Raw genomic sequence first — 14,941 nt, forward strand, 5'->3', positions numbered from 1 at the left:
AACATTTCTTATTCCTAATAAATAAAGGTTGACAAAGCAGCATTAACAGGTAGAGTTCTCAGCCAAAATGTAGCTGACATAAAGATAGATACCAAAAGCTGCTGTGCTCCAGAAAGCTGCAGTAACTCTTGTGGTAGCATTGCCTCTCCTTTGAACCTGATGTTGGCAGGAATCTGGAGTATCAGTGCCAGCCCAACCCACCAGTCCTGCCTGCCCCTTCTCTTGACTGCAGTCTCTGTGTCCAGAGCACAGAATTGTAATTAAGCCAACTGGTTATTCTGAAATAGGCTTGTTGGAAATAAAATGGTAACCTGTTGCTGGCTTAGGAGTATTTTGCAGAAAGGAAAATCCAGCACAAAAAACCACTCCAATGTGAAGTTTTCTGGCTGGCTTATGTCTCTCTCCCTGTCTCTTCAGGCTTACTGGAAAAAGATGAATCAGCTTTTGCAAGCCCTGAATCAGAAGCTTGCAACCCTCAGCCATGGGCAAGAAGGGATTGTCAAGATCAGTACTGCTGTCTCTGATAAGCTGGTTGCCTTTAAAACTAAACCTCCATCAATTCAGAGAGAAATCCTGAGTGTCTGCAGTGACCCTTACACCCTGGCTCAGCAGCTGACACATGTGGAGCTGGTAAGTGGGAATGGTTTCCAACTTCTGCAGCCAGAGATGTTATTTTAAGCCATCAGCTGCTAAGTATTCCAGACATAACCAAAAAATGTCTGCACTGCTGCAGCATATCCCCTGCTGTATCAGCACTGCAGCATGAGGCAGGGTTCGACAGGTTAAGAGATGCTTGAGAAAAAAACTATATATCAGAGTGTCCCTGTGCAGCTTGGAGCAGGTCACTCCACTTCAGCTTGCTAATTTGTGAAATGACAATCCTATCCCAGCAAAGTCAAGTCCCAGGAATGTCACTTCTATAAGGTGCTCAGAGCCCCACAAGCTCTACAGCTGCTATTGAAATGGCTGGTCATTAACCCTTTTATAAATTTGGAAGAAATTTTAGCAGTTCAAATCCATTTCTCCAGATACACAAAGCAGTGGCTTGTCTGATGTGCCTTTCATTCTTCCCTTTGGGATTTTGTGCATGGACATATAAGGGTGTGCAGACACCACCCCCACAAATTCCTGCTGTTCCCCCTGTGCTGGGCTGCATTCTGCTCCCAAACAGGCTCTTGTGTGAAAAATTGCAGTGCTGAAGCCTTGGTTGTGCTGTTGTGCTGCACACCCTTCTCCCGGGGTCAGGTCCTCCCCACAGACCGCCTGGGTGTGCACAGAGAACATAAAACATTGCTGCCATCTGCAGATCTCTTGTTGCTCTGGTGCCCTGCTGCCTGTCCTCCTTCCCTCTGCTCATCCTTCAGGGGAAGGATGGAAAAACAAAGTGTGAAATGCACTGTGGATTGGAGAGAGTATTAGGAAATCAGAAATTCGGATTTCTGAAGATAGTTTATATTCTATTTGTCAAGAAGTGGAATGGATAGTTTTCAGAACCTGCAGCTTTGGCTCTCTTTGCTTTCTCTAACTTAACCCAGAGAATAGAAGTCCTTTTGCATGGAGTTTTGCCTTGCTTTTGTTTTTTTCCTCTTCCACAGTGCAGCTGTCTTCCAAGGGGAAATTCCCTATAACTGAGGCATCACTGCCTTTTTAAAACAGATGCAGCTAGAGATTTTAATTCCACTGTACTGTAATCAATTGCCTCTACTTTCTTGTTCATTGCTATGTCTGATATATCAAGTGCTGTGCACTGAAACTGTCTGATGCTTATTTGTTACTAAGACTTATTTCTTACTTATTTAAAAGAGATATTGATTAGTAAGGGCTCTATGCAGTGTTTAGGTGAGAGGCCCAGAGAAAAAGCATAGGGCTAGACATAAAATTTTCCCTTGACCAGAATTACAATTTATTTTATTGTTGCTTGAGTATTCTAAGCTTTGATGGTAGGAATTACAAAATACCTCCTCTGAAATACCTTTGTGGCCTACAACCTACTGAAAATATGTATTTTTCAAACAAACATATTTAAGGAAAGTGAAAAGCCTAGCAGGAAGGTCAGTGTGTTGTTGGAGCTGCCATGATTTTCCAGGAGCTGATGGAGGTGGGCTCTCTTTTACTAAGAGAGATTTGGATACTTTCTTTATTCTTGTTTTGCTTAGTGCCTGGGACACTCTCCAGTGTAAGCAAAGCCTTTGATGTGTCACGAGCATCCTCAGTGCCTTCCTTCCCCAGTGACCCAGAGTCATCACCCCTCAGGGGCAGCACTGGGTCAGTGGGCAGGAGCCAGGGCAGAGCCCTGTGTGGGCAGCTAGCAGAGGATGCTGTGGACTCCAGATAACAGCATTACTGCCATGGTAACAGCTGGGAAACAACTGGCTGTGGAGTGATGCTGCACCACAGCAGGTCTGAGGGAGCACCGAACAGAACTGATGGCTGCTGGCTCCCAGATGAAGCCCTGTGCATCCAGCACAGTGGAGGGGATTCTTACTGTGACTTGTCACTAATGAGATGTATTTATTCCAATTTTCATCTTTCTGCTGACAGAGTTCTAATTGTTGTTATGAATTTCAATGTCCGTTAGTTGGCTGTCTACAGTTCGGTGATACCACTCAGAGCTGACAGAAAATGATGCTGTTTTATCAAGAGAAACAGAAGATATTTTGGGGTGCTTTCTTATTTTTCCCTCTCTTCCCACTCCCCTACCCTCAACAGGAAAGACTCAGTCACATTGGACCTGAGGAGTTTGTGCAGGCATTTGTACACAAGGACCCCCTGGATGGCACCAAGGTAAGGCTTCTCCACGTGCAAAGTGTCTCCTGTGACCACAGCTTGTCCAGCTGTGATGAGGTCCCCAAGAGCGGGGCCTGAGTCACAAGCTGGCATGGGCCAGGCCAACTGGTGACCTGTGTTGTCATGGCAAGGCAGAACCTGTTGGTAGAGCTCACACTGGCAGGTCACTGCCATTCCTGCCTGGTGACAAACTGGCCACCACCCTGGTGTGCTTTTGGGCTTGTTCCTCCCGAGCTGCTTTGACTGGGACAGATGCTTGTGGCTGTACACAGCCAGGGAATGTCTGCTGCTCTGGTGAAGGACTAAAGGCTCTGGGTGTGATGTAATGGCCTCAGTGTGTGCCCAGACACCACAGCCATGAGTCAGTGCGTCATGAATCAACTCTGCTCTCTCTGCACAATAACCCAAAGCACCACAGGGAACAGAGTGCCTGATCAGGGCTTCCTCCAAAGGCTCTGAAAGCCACTTGGGGTCTTTCCAATGATTCCACTGAGGTTTGAAGTAACATTTCAGTGAGTGCCTCAATAAGGAAAGAGGCTTCATAGCTGCAGAGGGAGAGTCAGAGATTTCACATACTGCCTGAAAAGAAAAGGTGGGAAATTCTTGCCCTGAACTGCGAGTACATTCTCACTGAGATCATACATCGATGGCTGAATTTCCTCATTGGATGCCACAGGTACCAGGAAGACCTGTGTTTGTAGAGCTGCAGAAGAGCACCAAAATAGCTTGTAATGGTGAAAAGGATGGATGGATGGATGGATGGATGGATGGATGGATGGATGGATGGATGGATGGATGGATGGATGGATGGATGGATGGAACATGCAACATTGGGCCCTTTCCTTCTTGTCTTGGACTTATGGAGATTCTGCAGTTTGTTTCAGGATGAGAGAAATAGGCAGAGATGGAGCTCCAGGTATTCTGGGCATTGATCACATTCCTTAGAAAGGAGCTTAAAGGCAGCAAATGTGTGTCAGAAACACACAGAAACACAAGATACCAAACCAGTCACAGTGAGATTTCAGCCACCTGGGCTTCAAGTCAGCAAGGCTGATCACAGTGGGGGGAGTCTGAAGCTTTTATTCATACTCTGTGTGGTTGATTTAGCAAAGCTTCTGTGCCAAGATATAGCCCAGGGTGAGAGCATTGCACCCAGAGTCACAAAATAGTTTAGGTCATCAACTCAAACCCTTAGCCCAGCACTGCCAAGGCCACTACCATACCATGTCCCCAGGTGCCACATCCATGCATCTTTTGAACACTTCCAGGGATGGTGATTCCATCACTTTCCTGGGCAGCCTGTTCCAATGCCTGACTGCCCTTTCAGTGTAGAAATTTCTCCTAATATCTAATCTAAACCTCTTCTGGCACAACTTGAGGGCATTTCCTTTTGTCCTGCTGCTTGTTACTTGGGAGAAGAGACCAACTCCCCCCTGCCCTACAATCTCCTTCCATGGAGCTGTGGAGAGCAAGAAGGTTCCCCCTCTTTGTCTCCAAGCTGAGCTCCCTCAGCTGCTGCTCCTCAGATTTGTGCCCCAACTCCTTTGCCCTTCTCTGGACACATCTTGGGACAAAGTAGCACAAACCTTGTGTGGAATCATATTCCCTGACCCCTGCAGAACATCCCTGTCAGATGCAGGGAGTTGGCTCAGGTCTGAATTCCCTCCAGCTGGAGATCAAATTAAACATCTTTCTTGTGTGAGGGCTTCAAAAGGCTTCACTTATGAATGTTTATCAAGCATTCTGAGCTGCAGATGGAAGATGCTTGGGAGGTGCTAAATATTGCTGCCATTTATAAAGCTTAACCTTTAAAAAGCAGTCTGTCTCCACTTTACTGTTGCACATTTCTCACAAGTTTTGCGTTATTAGCTGTGGCTCGTACGCCCTGGCACAGGACAGCAGTTCTGAGATGGAAATGCTATTTTCAGAACAAAACCTGGGGTTTGTGTACTTTTTGCTGTAATAGGAAACAAGAAACAGAGCATGTGAAAAGCAGCTTCTGTGGTGAGACTGGGGCTGATTCAGGTTTCCTTTGGGTTTTTGATATTTACATGCTGCTTGCTAACATTTACTTTTGAGATGCTTCAAAAATACACTTTTATTGTGTTTGTAGTCTATTCACAAAGTGGCTCAGAATTTCAGTCCTGTTAGGCTTTGCTCCTCCATAGCATGGTACTGTGATTTCTGTTCCTAAACACGTCTGTGTACAGAATCACAGGTGAATATTTTCTTACTTTAAGTTACCTTGGGAGTCATATTAAGCCACATTTCCAAAGGGGTTCTTAGTCACTGGTTTACCTTACATAATATGGGTGATCCCATTGACATTAATGGATCCTTGCTTATGCATTATGATTTTCCTCTTAGTGGTGTGTGTTTATGGTACCTCTGGGAAACGATCGTCCTAATAAAACAAAAATCAGTATTCTCTGGTACCCTCTAGTGGATGTTACTGAATGTTCAGAAAAATCTCTTGAACTTTAGAGAGCTGAGTGTCCTAGATGGATTGTCTAAGAGTTTAAAGCTGGGCAAAGCACTTGAATTTTTACAATCCCAAGCAACATATTCAGGCTGTGTGAACTGCCCCATCACTCCTCTGAAGTCAAATTTTCTATTGATGACAAAGGAACTGGAAGAATTCAGCCAAGGATCTGCTCACATAGCCTGTATCAGTTATGGGAATTTATGTTAAGTTTTATATAAATAAGTGAAAAATATGTTTCTTGTAATAGCTCTTATCAGTGAAGTGCCTCTGGCATGTTTGACCTGTTCAAACACAGCCATCCAGGCAGAGCTGGTTGCTAAGAACCTGTTTTTCTGAAAACTCGCTAAGGAAAATAGTGGGTTTTTCATAAAAAATCAACCAGAACTGTGTTTCTTCTTGTTTATGTCTTGTACACTTCACTAAATTCTGGTCCCTACCCTGCAGAAAAGGGCTGTGGGTGATTTTACTGAGGTGGAGGGAATCCTGGAATCAAAGTCACAAACTGTGCCTGTCTTACTTTGTCTGCACGTCCTTGTTGATATCAGAATCCTGCAGTGCCTCAGTTGTTCATATCCCAGTGAACAAGGGTCAGAGCAGACCCTCAGTGAACATTTACTGCAGGCAAAAGGGGGCTGTTTTCTGGACACCAGTGTGAATTGTGCAGTGTGACACACCCAGGTATCCACAGGATTTTTAAAAGGGGCTCTTATGCAGTCTTCCATGAGCAAGAGAGAGATGTGGCCAGTAATTACCTTTGTGCAGTATTTATCTTAGCGATCAGGTCACTGACTGGAACACAGTCACATCTTTCTGTGCTTTTTCCCCCCCAGACTTGTTTCAGTGAACAGAAGAAGACGAGTAACCTTGAGGCCTATGTGAAATGGTTCAACAGACTCTGCTATCTCGTAGCCACAGAAATTTGCATGGTAAGTTACATTTGCACCATGTTTTACCGCATACCTGAAGTACCACTCTGAGATTTTATATTAATAAGCAATCCTGGGGATTTATTTCTTATGACCCAGCTAAGCATCTGATGGTAAGTTTTAGTAGTGTTGCACTTGCAGAAGAGACCTGATAAATGACAAACATATTGCAAAACAGAGGTGGTGGCACACAGGGGAATGCACTGTTCTCTTGATGTAGTAGGAGAACAGTGTGGAATAATGAACCCTGCAGGGAAAAAGAGAGGAAAAAATGCCTTGAGTTATCCTGTGAGATTTCTGCCAGCAAAGATTCTAGCAGAGCCATATTTGTTATCTGTCATCCTAAAGATCTGCTGTGTGTGTGAATTTCCACTGCATGACTCTCTGTCCTGCTGCCCATGAGTGTGGCTGTGGCTGTTGTTTCTTAACTTGTACTGGTTTTAGTTTGTTTAACTTGGTCCCATCAAAATGAAATTCATGCTTTCCTCTTTGGAAAGGGTATGGAAGGGAGGAATACTAATACTTTAAAGAGCCAGGATAGCCTGTGACACATAAGAATTACCATTTGAAGATTGTCTTTGGAAAAGTTAGGGTGATTCCAGTCCAATTAAAATGTGTATTTAAAATGCTGTCATTTGGTCTGGCTGTGTTGCTAAAGGGACAGGAGAGGGAAAGGGATTAATGCAATGAAAAAAGCTCTTTCTGATGCTGCTGTTACAAGGGTGTGAAATCTGTGCTGATGAGCCCACAGACTTTAGGGAGGCCAGCAGGGAGCTGAGGCTGTGCTTGGGCTGCCTGTTCCAGCACTGAGACAGTCACTGGGGCTGGGAATTGCCGTGGATTTCTTCTGTGTCACTGCAGTGAAAGCTTTGATGTCAGAGGCTGCCAGTCACCAGCATCCACTGGATTGCTGGAACAGAATTAGGGCCAGTGACTGAAAGCAGATGGCCCAAGCTGTGCATGAAGCCACGCTATGCATGGAACAAATGCTTAGGATGACCTCCAGTTCTGCATATGCTCATTACAGATACTCATTTATTTTAATTTACAGCCTGCAAAAAAGAAACAGCGAGCACAAGTCATCGAATTCTTCATCGACGTTGCCCGAGAGTGCTTTAACATAGGGAATTTTAATTCACTGATGGCAATCATTTGTAAGTACAGCTTCTAACCAGGTCTTCCATCAGCTGTCACAGATGGAAAAGCAAAACCAGCTCTTATCAATGGCTCTGTTTTTCTCTCTTCTCACTCATAGCTGGAATGAATATGAGTCCAGTTTCCAGGCTAAAGAAGACTTGGTCAAAAGTGAAAACAGCCAAATTTTTCATTCTGGAGGTAAAAAAAAAAAAATTCCTGATGCACTGCTTTAATTATATTCAGGATATTTTTGTTTGGGAATTTTATGTTGTTATCTGGGTGTGAGATGTCTGGAGACACATTTCAGAGGCAGAGAGCCTATTCTAAGCTGAAATACCCCAGGTGTAGTGACGAGGGTGTAAAGCTGATGATATATAGAGGGAATTCAGAGTACTCAAATAAATAAGAGGAATTTAAGAAACCCCAAAGTATGAACCTATATGCATGCCACAGTGCTTCTATTGATGCATGTTTTGTTTGGCCATGGGCACAATGCTGAATGTAAAGCTCCCAGTCTATACCTTGGAGGCTGAGTGAACACCTCACAATAGTTTGTGATAAGGATTCCAGGATTTGGCACACACAGACTGTGCAGTGCTTATCCTTCACACAAAACCTCAGTAAGCTGTCAGTAGAAATATCAAATGTACAAAAAGCCATGGGCTGCAGACCTCTCATTGCACCCGTGGTGCGTGGGGCTCTGCAGACACGTGGATTTTGAAGATGTGCATTTTGAAGATGGAGGCTCTGCTCACCGTTTGCTACAACTGAGTGTAAAATCGTTTTTGGAGGGCCCAGGCCACTTTCTAACCAAGGTGTGTTGTTTTGTGCTTGTAGCACCAGATGGACCCTACTGGCAACTTCTACAACTACCGGACGGCGCTGCGGGGAGCTGCCCACAGGTCCCTCACGGCGCACAGCAACCGGGAGAAGGTGCGTGTGAGCACAGCCCTGCTGCCTGCACCGGCTGGGCTGCACTGCTGCTGGCACTCTGTGGCTCCACTTGATGCACATGCTCTCCTCCCTTCTCCTCCCTTGAAGCCTGTGTGCTTCAGGATGCAACCAGAAATGTAAAATGTGGGGGAAAACAGTGGTTGAAAGAGTCTGGAGAGGATCAAAGCAAATCTTTGCGGGCTTGCTGTCAGACATTGGGAGGGTTAGAGAGGGCAGGACACACAGCGTGGAGAACTTTGTTGCAAGTGTCTCTACATCCCTGGAAAATTCACACTGTTTAGATTGCTGATGGAACAGGTATTCCAGGCTGAAAAGACTTTTATTCTGGTGATGGAGCATGAGCCTGGCAGACCAGGTGGAGCTGTGCTTTGTTACAGCCCTGCCCCAGGCTCTGGCACAGAAGCCCCTATTGTGTGATGTGTGAGGTGAGATGGAGAGCAAAGGGCACAGCCATGCAGGCGAGGTGGATCTCCTTTTACATCCGGGAAAGATGATTTACCACAAGTCCTGCAAGGCAGTCTAGTCTAAATCCATTGCAGCAAATTTGGGGTGATATTCTGTCCTTGTGAATTTTCATTTCATTTGGTTGTTGCTGCCATCTCAGTGAGTAAGAGCTGAAGGGTTTTATCAGTGTTCATGGCAGATGTGGAGCTTTCTGACATGTCACTGATGCTGCAAAAATCAGATTGACAAGATGTTAGAGTGTAGGATCCTCCTGGGCTGTGCCCCAATGTGTTTCTTGTTAATTTTCTTATTCCTCCATTCAATTCTTTATTTTTTGGTATGTGAAAAAATGTTTGTGTTTTACACTACAATTGCTCATAGTCATAAATGGGTAATCTCTGCACTAAGCATGGCAAAGCTAAAGTAGATGCTGCATGAACAAGCACAATAAGGAATTTAGTATTCATTCACTAGAGGAGCCAGGCCAGATGCTAATCTCACACCCCTGTAAATTTGATGTAAATCTGCTGAAGCTAATGGAATCTCACAGCATTTACAGTGAAATGAGATCAGCATCTGGTGGCAGGCTGACTCAGCTGCAATGGGAGTGCACTGAGTTGTTCTGAAAAGCACTGCTCTATGCAAAGGAGAAATCATTTGGATGTGTGTGACTGGAAAAGCAATTCTTTCAGCTCTCACACACTGCAGTAAGGACCTGTCAGTCTGAGATGCTTTTACAGTTTAGCTCTTCTGCAACCATCACAGATATTCAAACCAGTTGCTTTATTGTTTGACTTAATTTCCTGTGAAGTTAGCAATCTCTGTCATATCTCTACCCCTAGCTGGTTAATACTGATGGCAGAGAGGTTATTAGGCTGAAAGGAATCTATTTTACATCAGAAAGAGCCCAGAGTTTTCCTTGTGTAGACAACATTAGTTCAGGAAAATGCTCTAGGATATGACTTGGTAGCTGCTTATACTGGGTATTTTACAGTGTCAGATACAGCAGATCATGTAAAGCTTTCTGTAGGATTAAGGAATTTTGTTTCTTTTTATAAGCAAGATTATAATTTAATTGTTTTAATGAACGTTAACACATCCAAAAGAACATGATGACTTCTTTTTGATAGATGTTACATTGTTTCTTGGCAAACTCATAGCAAAGCTCACTGTGAAGAACATTTTTATCTTCAAACTGAATTGTGCTTGCAGAGGGGTGTACTGGTTAGTAAGCAAGTCTGGTTTTGTCTGTGCAGTCAAATGACCTGTGACAGCTCCAAAATGAAGTCATTCCACTGGGAAACTCTGCTTTGTACTCATGGCACAGCTCTGGCTTTGAAATGTTGGGAGTGTGTACAGCACAGCACTGTTGTGCTGTCTGATACTGTGGAGCAAGAACAAGTCAGATCTCATTAACTTTCTTCTTTCTGCAGGAGGCAATTGTCCTTCAGCATGTGGGTGGGTTGGATGGCATGGAAGGGGGATAAAAATGGAGACAAATATGAGTTTCTGGCACTAACCAAGGTTTTATGCTAGCAAAGTGCCTGGAGTGAAGCCAATATTAGAGTAGAATTGTAACAACTTTTGTTGTTTTTCCTACAGAAATTTGGAAAGGAAAACATACAGGGAAATATATTTTTATTGGGAAAATAAATGGTGACCAAAATACAGCAATTCCATGGAAATGTGTAGATAATTGATATCCTTGGCTATGTCTTTTTAGCACCTTTTGGATGAGATGAGAACAAGCTCTGCCATGTTCTGAGCTGACTGGGGGCTCTGTAGCTGTATTACCCTGGCATCCAGCCCACATTTGTGTACCTTTCCTCTCAGCAAGGCTTCTCCTTCATGTTTAGTACCACTAATGGTGCTGACCTTTCTCCCAGGCAGTGAAGCAGGACAGAACAAGCTCACATCTGCCTGCAAAATAAAAAAAAATGTAGAGAGAACCTGGCAGTGATTTCTAGCTGGGGATCAGTGTCTGGCTCCAGCTCTCTGTATCTTCCCACCTTTTGAGACCATACTGGTTACAGAGTTATCATCATTTTTGGTAGAAAACAAACCACATAGAGTGAGTTGTATTCTTTACTGCAGGTTGATGATCTAGTTTGGGTAATATGAAAATAAATCCTGAAACACACTTAGCTCAGTTTGACTAGAATTTGTTCCACCTGATCCTAATAGGAGAGCTCAGCATTTTGGGAGGATAAGGCTGTGCTTTGTGTTCATTCCTGAGTTTTATCAGTGGAATGTATCAGGATAGGTATCCAGTGGCTCTTGGGGCATCAGTCCAGGCTTTTTTTATGGCTGTTTGCAGTGATATTACAGAGTTTATCTGTGGCTGTCCCATAAGAAAGCCAGCAGAGATGCAGATCTTTAAAAAGTTTACTGGATGTGGTAATTTAGCTAGAACAGAAATTGGCTTCCATTTTCACAAAACACACTGACAGTAGCTTGTGGACTCTTTGCCTCAGTGTTTTCACTTCTATGGCTTGTTCACCTTCATTGGAGCATCACAGCATTGTAGCATCCATGTAGACTGGAAAATAACAGCTGCCAATCCTGTTCATATCCTGATGTACAGCATGAGATGGAATAACATTAATGAGATGGAATAGCATTAAATACTTAATTAAAGGATTGCTCTCTTGGCTGTTCTTGCTTGCCATGAGGGCTCTTTAGCTTTGGTGCTGCTAAATAAGCTGCAGCTCAGTTCATATACAAACAGACCACTGGAAATATTTGGACACTGCCATGCAGTGTGTTTTCTTTTATGTTTGTGGTGGTTAAGTTTGTGCTTGGTGATTTCAAAGACAGACTTTGCTGCTACAGGAAAGTTCTCACAGAAGCAGCTGCTGACCTCCAGCTCAAACCCCCCAAGCAGCCTTTTGCTGTCACAGTGTCACTGCTGGCGTGGTGGGCAGACTGAGGTTTGACTGTCAATTTTCATGGACTGGTCCTTTGTGTTATCTTTCTTTTCCCTTTGAGTTGTGAGACAAAGGACCCTGAGAGAGTCTGCTTCACTCTGGATCTCTGCTGAGGTTGAGGATGCGCTTCAGGAGCGCTGTTACTGCTCTCTGCTGTAGAACATCTGGCATAAAACTTATTTATCCCTGCTTGTAATTCCATCAATTTCAACAGTCCTACCCAGACTTCTTTTATAGCAAATTATGACCCAACTCTGATGGGTAAGAGGGAAGGCTTGGGTCACTGCTATATGCCATTCTGCCCTGGATGATGGCCATGGCTAGTTTTGAGAACTACAATGGTCTCTCTGGCTACTGTTAGCAGTTTCCTGTCAACCAGCTTAATTTTTTCAATCCTGTTGTCTGCAGGTTAATTTGGAGAAGCAGGTTGTACTAATCAGGCACCAGGAAGGAAATTACATGCCTCAAGAGGTAGCCATGCTTGGAGCTGTTGAAAATGAAACAGCTGCTGATTAACTGCTTGTAGACAAGTCCTTGGTCATCAAATTTTATGCTGTCTTTCCTTGTCCAGTGGCAGTATTGGTTCTTTGCTTCCCACCTGTGTTTAAATTGCTCCATTTGTGTGTTCAACATCTCTGCTTCTAAGGACACAACAGGATAGGGAAGAGTTCTGCAGTGTTATTTTGTTCTTTGCTGTCTGATGTTGTCATCAGACAATGGTGTTGTTGATAATAAACTGGGCTATAAACACTTTCTTAGTCATGTTATTGTGCTCAGTGAACATTGTGTTCAGTTCACTTTCATCTCAGCATACATTCTCCTGGTGGCTGGAGGTCTCTCTAGCCACCACTGCCCTTTTGCTGGCCTGTAACTGTACTGCTTTTCAAGTGCACAGCACACTGAAAAGTTAATACTTCTTTATTCTCATCTCTCCCAATTGAGTTGTTCTTTCATGCAGAGAAAATACTGAACTGAAAAGATAATGGTATTGTCATTTCTCTCCACAGATTGTGATCCCCTTCTTCAGCCTATTGATCAAAGACATTTATTTTTTGAATGAGGGATGTGCTAATCGCCTTCCAAATGGACACGTCAACTTTGAAGTAAGATCTGAAAAATGTTTTTACCTATTCCATTCTGATAGCTGAGGGACTCTCTGAGATGATTAGCCTGCAATTTTCAGTGCAGACCATCAAACACTGAACATGAGGTAATATTACTATATCTGAGTGGAATGATTTTGTGTTTACAGAAATTCCTGGAACTGGCTAAGCAAGTAGGAGAGTTTATAACATGGAAACAAGTGGAGTGTCCATTTGAGCAAGACCCTAACATCATCCACTACTTGCACACTGCTCCCATTTTTACTGAAGATGGTAAGACTGTACAATCACTCATCACTGAAAAGGTCTCTCTTCATCACTACTAATCCACGCTTTGGTGATCTCTCTCACTGTCCCAGCTGTTTCCTGGCTTTCCTGCCAAACAGCTTGTTTATGCCCAGTCTATCAATGTGTTTTTGCAAATACAGCTTTCATGAAGCTGCTGCCTGATGGCTTTTCTCTTATCTGAGGCTTCTCTATAAGGCACTGTCTAGGAAGCTGCCATTGTGGCCTTATTTTCTTAATCACGAATTGAGGCCACACAAGCCTGTCATGGGCTCCTGTGAATGTCAGCTGTCCCTTAGCCACTCATTCTGTGATTGATGGAACCAGAACTAATCTCTCTCACAAACCAAGGCTGTCATCTGCTCAGTAAACACAGCCCAAGGCAATGGAGCCCAGCTGACCTCCTCCTCTACAGCAATGGCATGTTATGTACAGAAAAGAATTTTTAAGAAAACCCTTTCTACTCATTTCAGCTGTAGCTATGAAAGCCCTGTTCTGAAATTATTTCTTTGATTGTCTTTTTATACTTTTCTGTCCTCGTCAGTTTGGTATCCAGCATGTCAGTATGTGTCACTTCATACTGGGTTGTGTCAGCTGCCTCTCTATACATTGTCATGCACAGAATTGTCTACAGCAACCTTCCCACAAGCTATTCTGGTGGTGTGTTTATTTCTTCTTCATTCTATAGGCAGTTTTCTGTACTAATCCAAGGTAATCAAACCAGACAGCTTTTTATTTCACAGACTACTTCAGAAAGCAAAGTACTGCTTCTAAAATCCTGCCTAAATCTTAATAATGACTGCCAAAATAGAATAATTAACATGATTAAAGTAATATGTATCAAAAGGAGATAGGATGAAGGCATTTATTCTTGTTTTAGGCTCTAAAGGGACAGAAAATGAAAGTCAGGGTAAAAGTACAGTTTTCAGGCTACTGGACTAAAAAAGAGTGACCTCAACCCACTAATTGCATGGAGATTTTCTCCCTCATGTCCTCCCCTACAGTCATGCTGCTTTTGTGAAATGCCCTTTGCAGAAGCCACAGGAAACCTCCCCCATTACCCAGGAGCAGTGCAGAGTAAAAAGAACTGCCCTGAATGAAAGGTGGGAAGATAGCTGAGAGAGATTCAGCAGTGGCACGTGAAATGCAGCTGTACTGTGCTTGTCACAGTGTGGAGGAATGGTGGCCAACACTTGAATATCACAAGACAATGCATTTGTAGCACAGGCTTGAATGGTGAGATGGTTCCAGCAGTAAAGAATTTTTATCCTTTATAAAGAATAAAATCATGAAACACTCAATTGAGGAAATGTGTGTGAACAGAAATTACAGCCTGTGATTCTGTGAAGACAGTGAGATATTATTGCACTGCCAGCTTTTCAGAGGAGACTACAATCTAGACTCATTTTGGTGTCATAAAACGCATCCTACAGTGTAAAGATTTGCAGGGGGGAAAAAAAGGACATACTTATTTTCTTCCACTGCATTCCTTCTCTGGTTTCTGTAACCCACTCTTACCTTGATGGTATTTTGTATCAATTTAAGATACCATGTCCCCATAAGCTTTAAAAAGATTGAGGAACATAAAGTTGTGTTATGTGATGAGAATATCCTTAATTTTTAAAAGCTTATGTGCTTAGGTGTCAGCTCTCACTGTGTCTTTTTTAAAGTTCATATAATTCTTGAGTAGCAGTGCTGTGATGGAGGAAATGGGCCCAGATCTCTGTATGCAAAACCAGAGACTATTCAACTGCTTAATATTGTAATGAGAAGATCATGCTAACATATTTTAACTCTGGGCTCCTTTACTGTTCCATCAAAATTAACGTAACAGGCTTCCAAGATAGATATGTGAGCTAAACATCAGAGCCCCACTGATTACCAGCTACCTGA

The 14,941-nt window shown here is 43.4% G+C and overlaps 1 protein-coding gene across 3 annotated transcripts in view; it reads left to right on the plus strand.

The window, feature by feature from the left end:
- RASGEF1C (RasGEF domain family member 1C) overlaps window positions 1-14,941 on the plus strand; it is a 74,068-nt gene that overhangs the window by 51,869 nt on the left and 7,258 nt on the right. For all 3 annotated transcript variants that reach the window (XM_064387432.1, XM_064387434.1, XM_064387433.1), the window contains 8 exons: window positions 418-630; window positions 2,710-2,784; window positions 6,103-6,198; window positions 7,250-7,352; window positions 7,454-7,533; window positions 8,173-8,268; window positions 12,668-12,763; window positions 12,913-13,036. In XM_064387432.1, the coding sequence (XP_064243502.1) occupies window positions 418-630; window positions 2,710-2,784; window positions 6,103-6,198; window positions 7,250-7,352; window positions 7,454-7,533; window positions 8,173-8,268; window positions 12,668-12,763; window positions 12,913-13,036 (883 nt within the window). The remainder of the gene's footprint in view (window positions 1-417; window positions 631-2,709; window positions 2,785-6,102; window positions 6,199-7,249; window positions 7,353-7,453; window positions 7,534-8,172; window positions 8,269-12,667; window positions 12,764-12,912; window positions 13,037-14,941) is intronic.

This window comes from Passer domesticus, chromosome 13, assembly GCF_036417665.1.
Source record: "Passer domesticus isolate bPasDom1 chromosome 13, bPasDom1.hap1, whole genome shotgun sequence".
NCBI classification, from domain to species: domain Eukaryota; kingdom Metazoa; phylum Chordata; class Aves; order Passeriformes; family Passeridae; genus Passer; species Passer domesticus.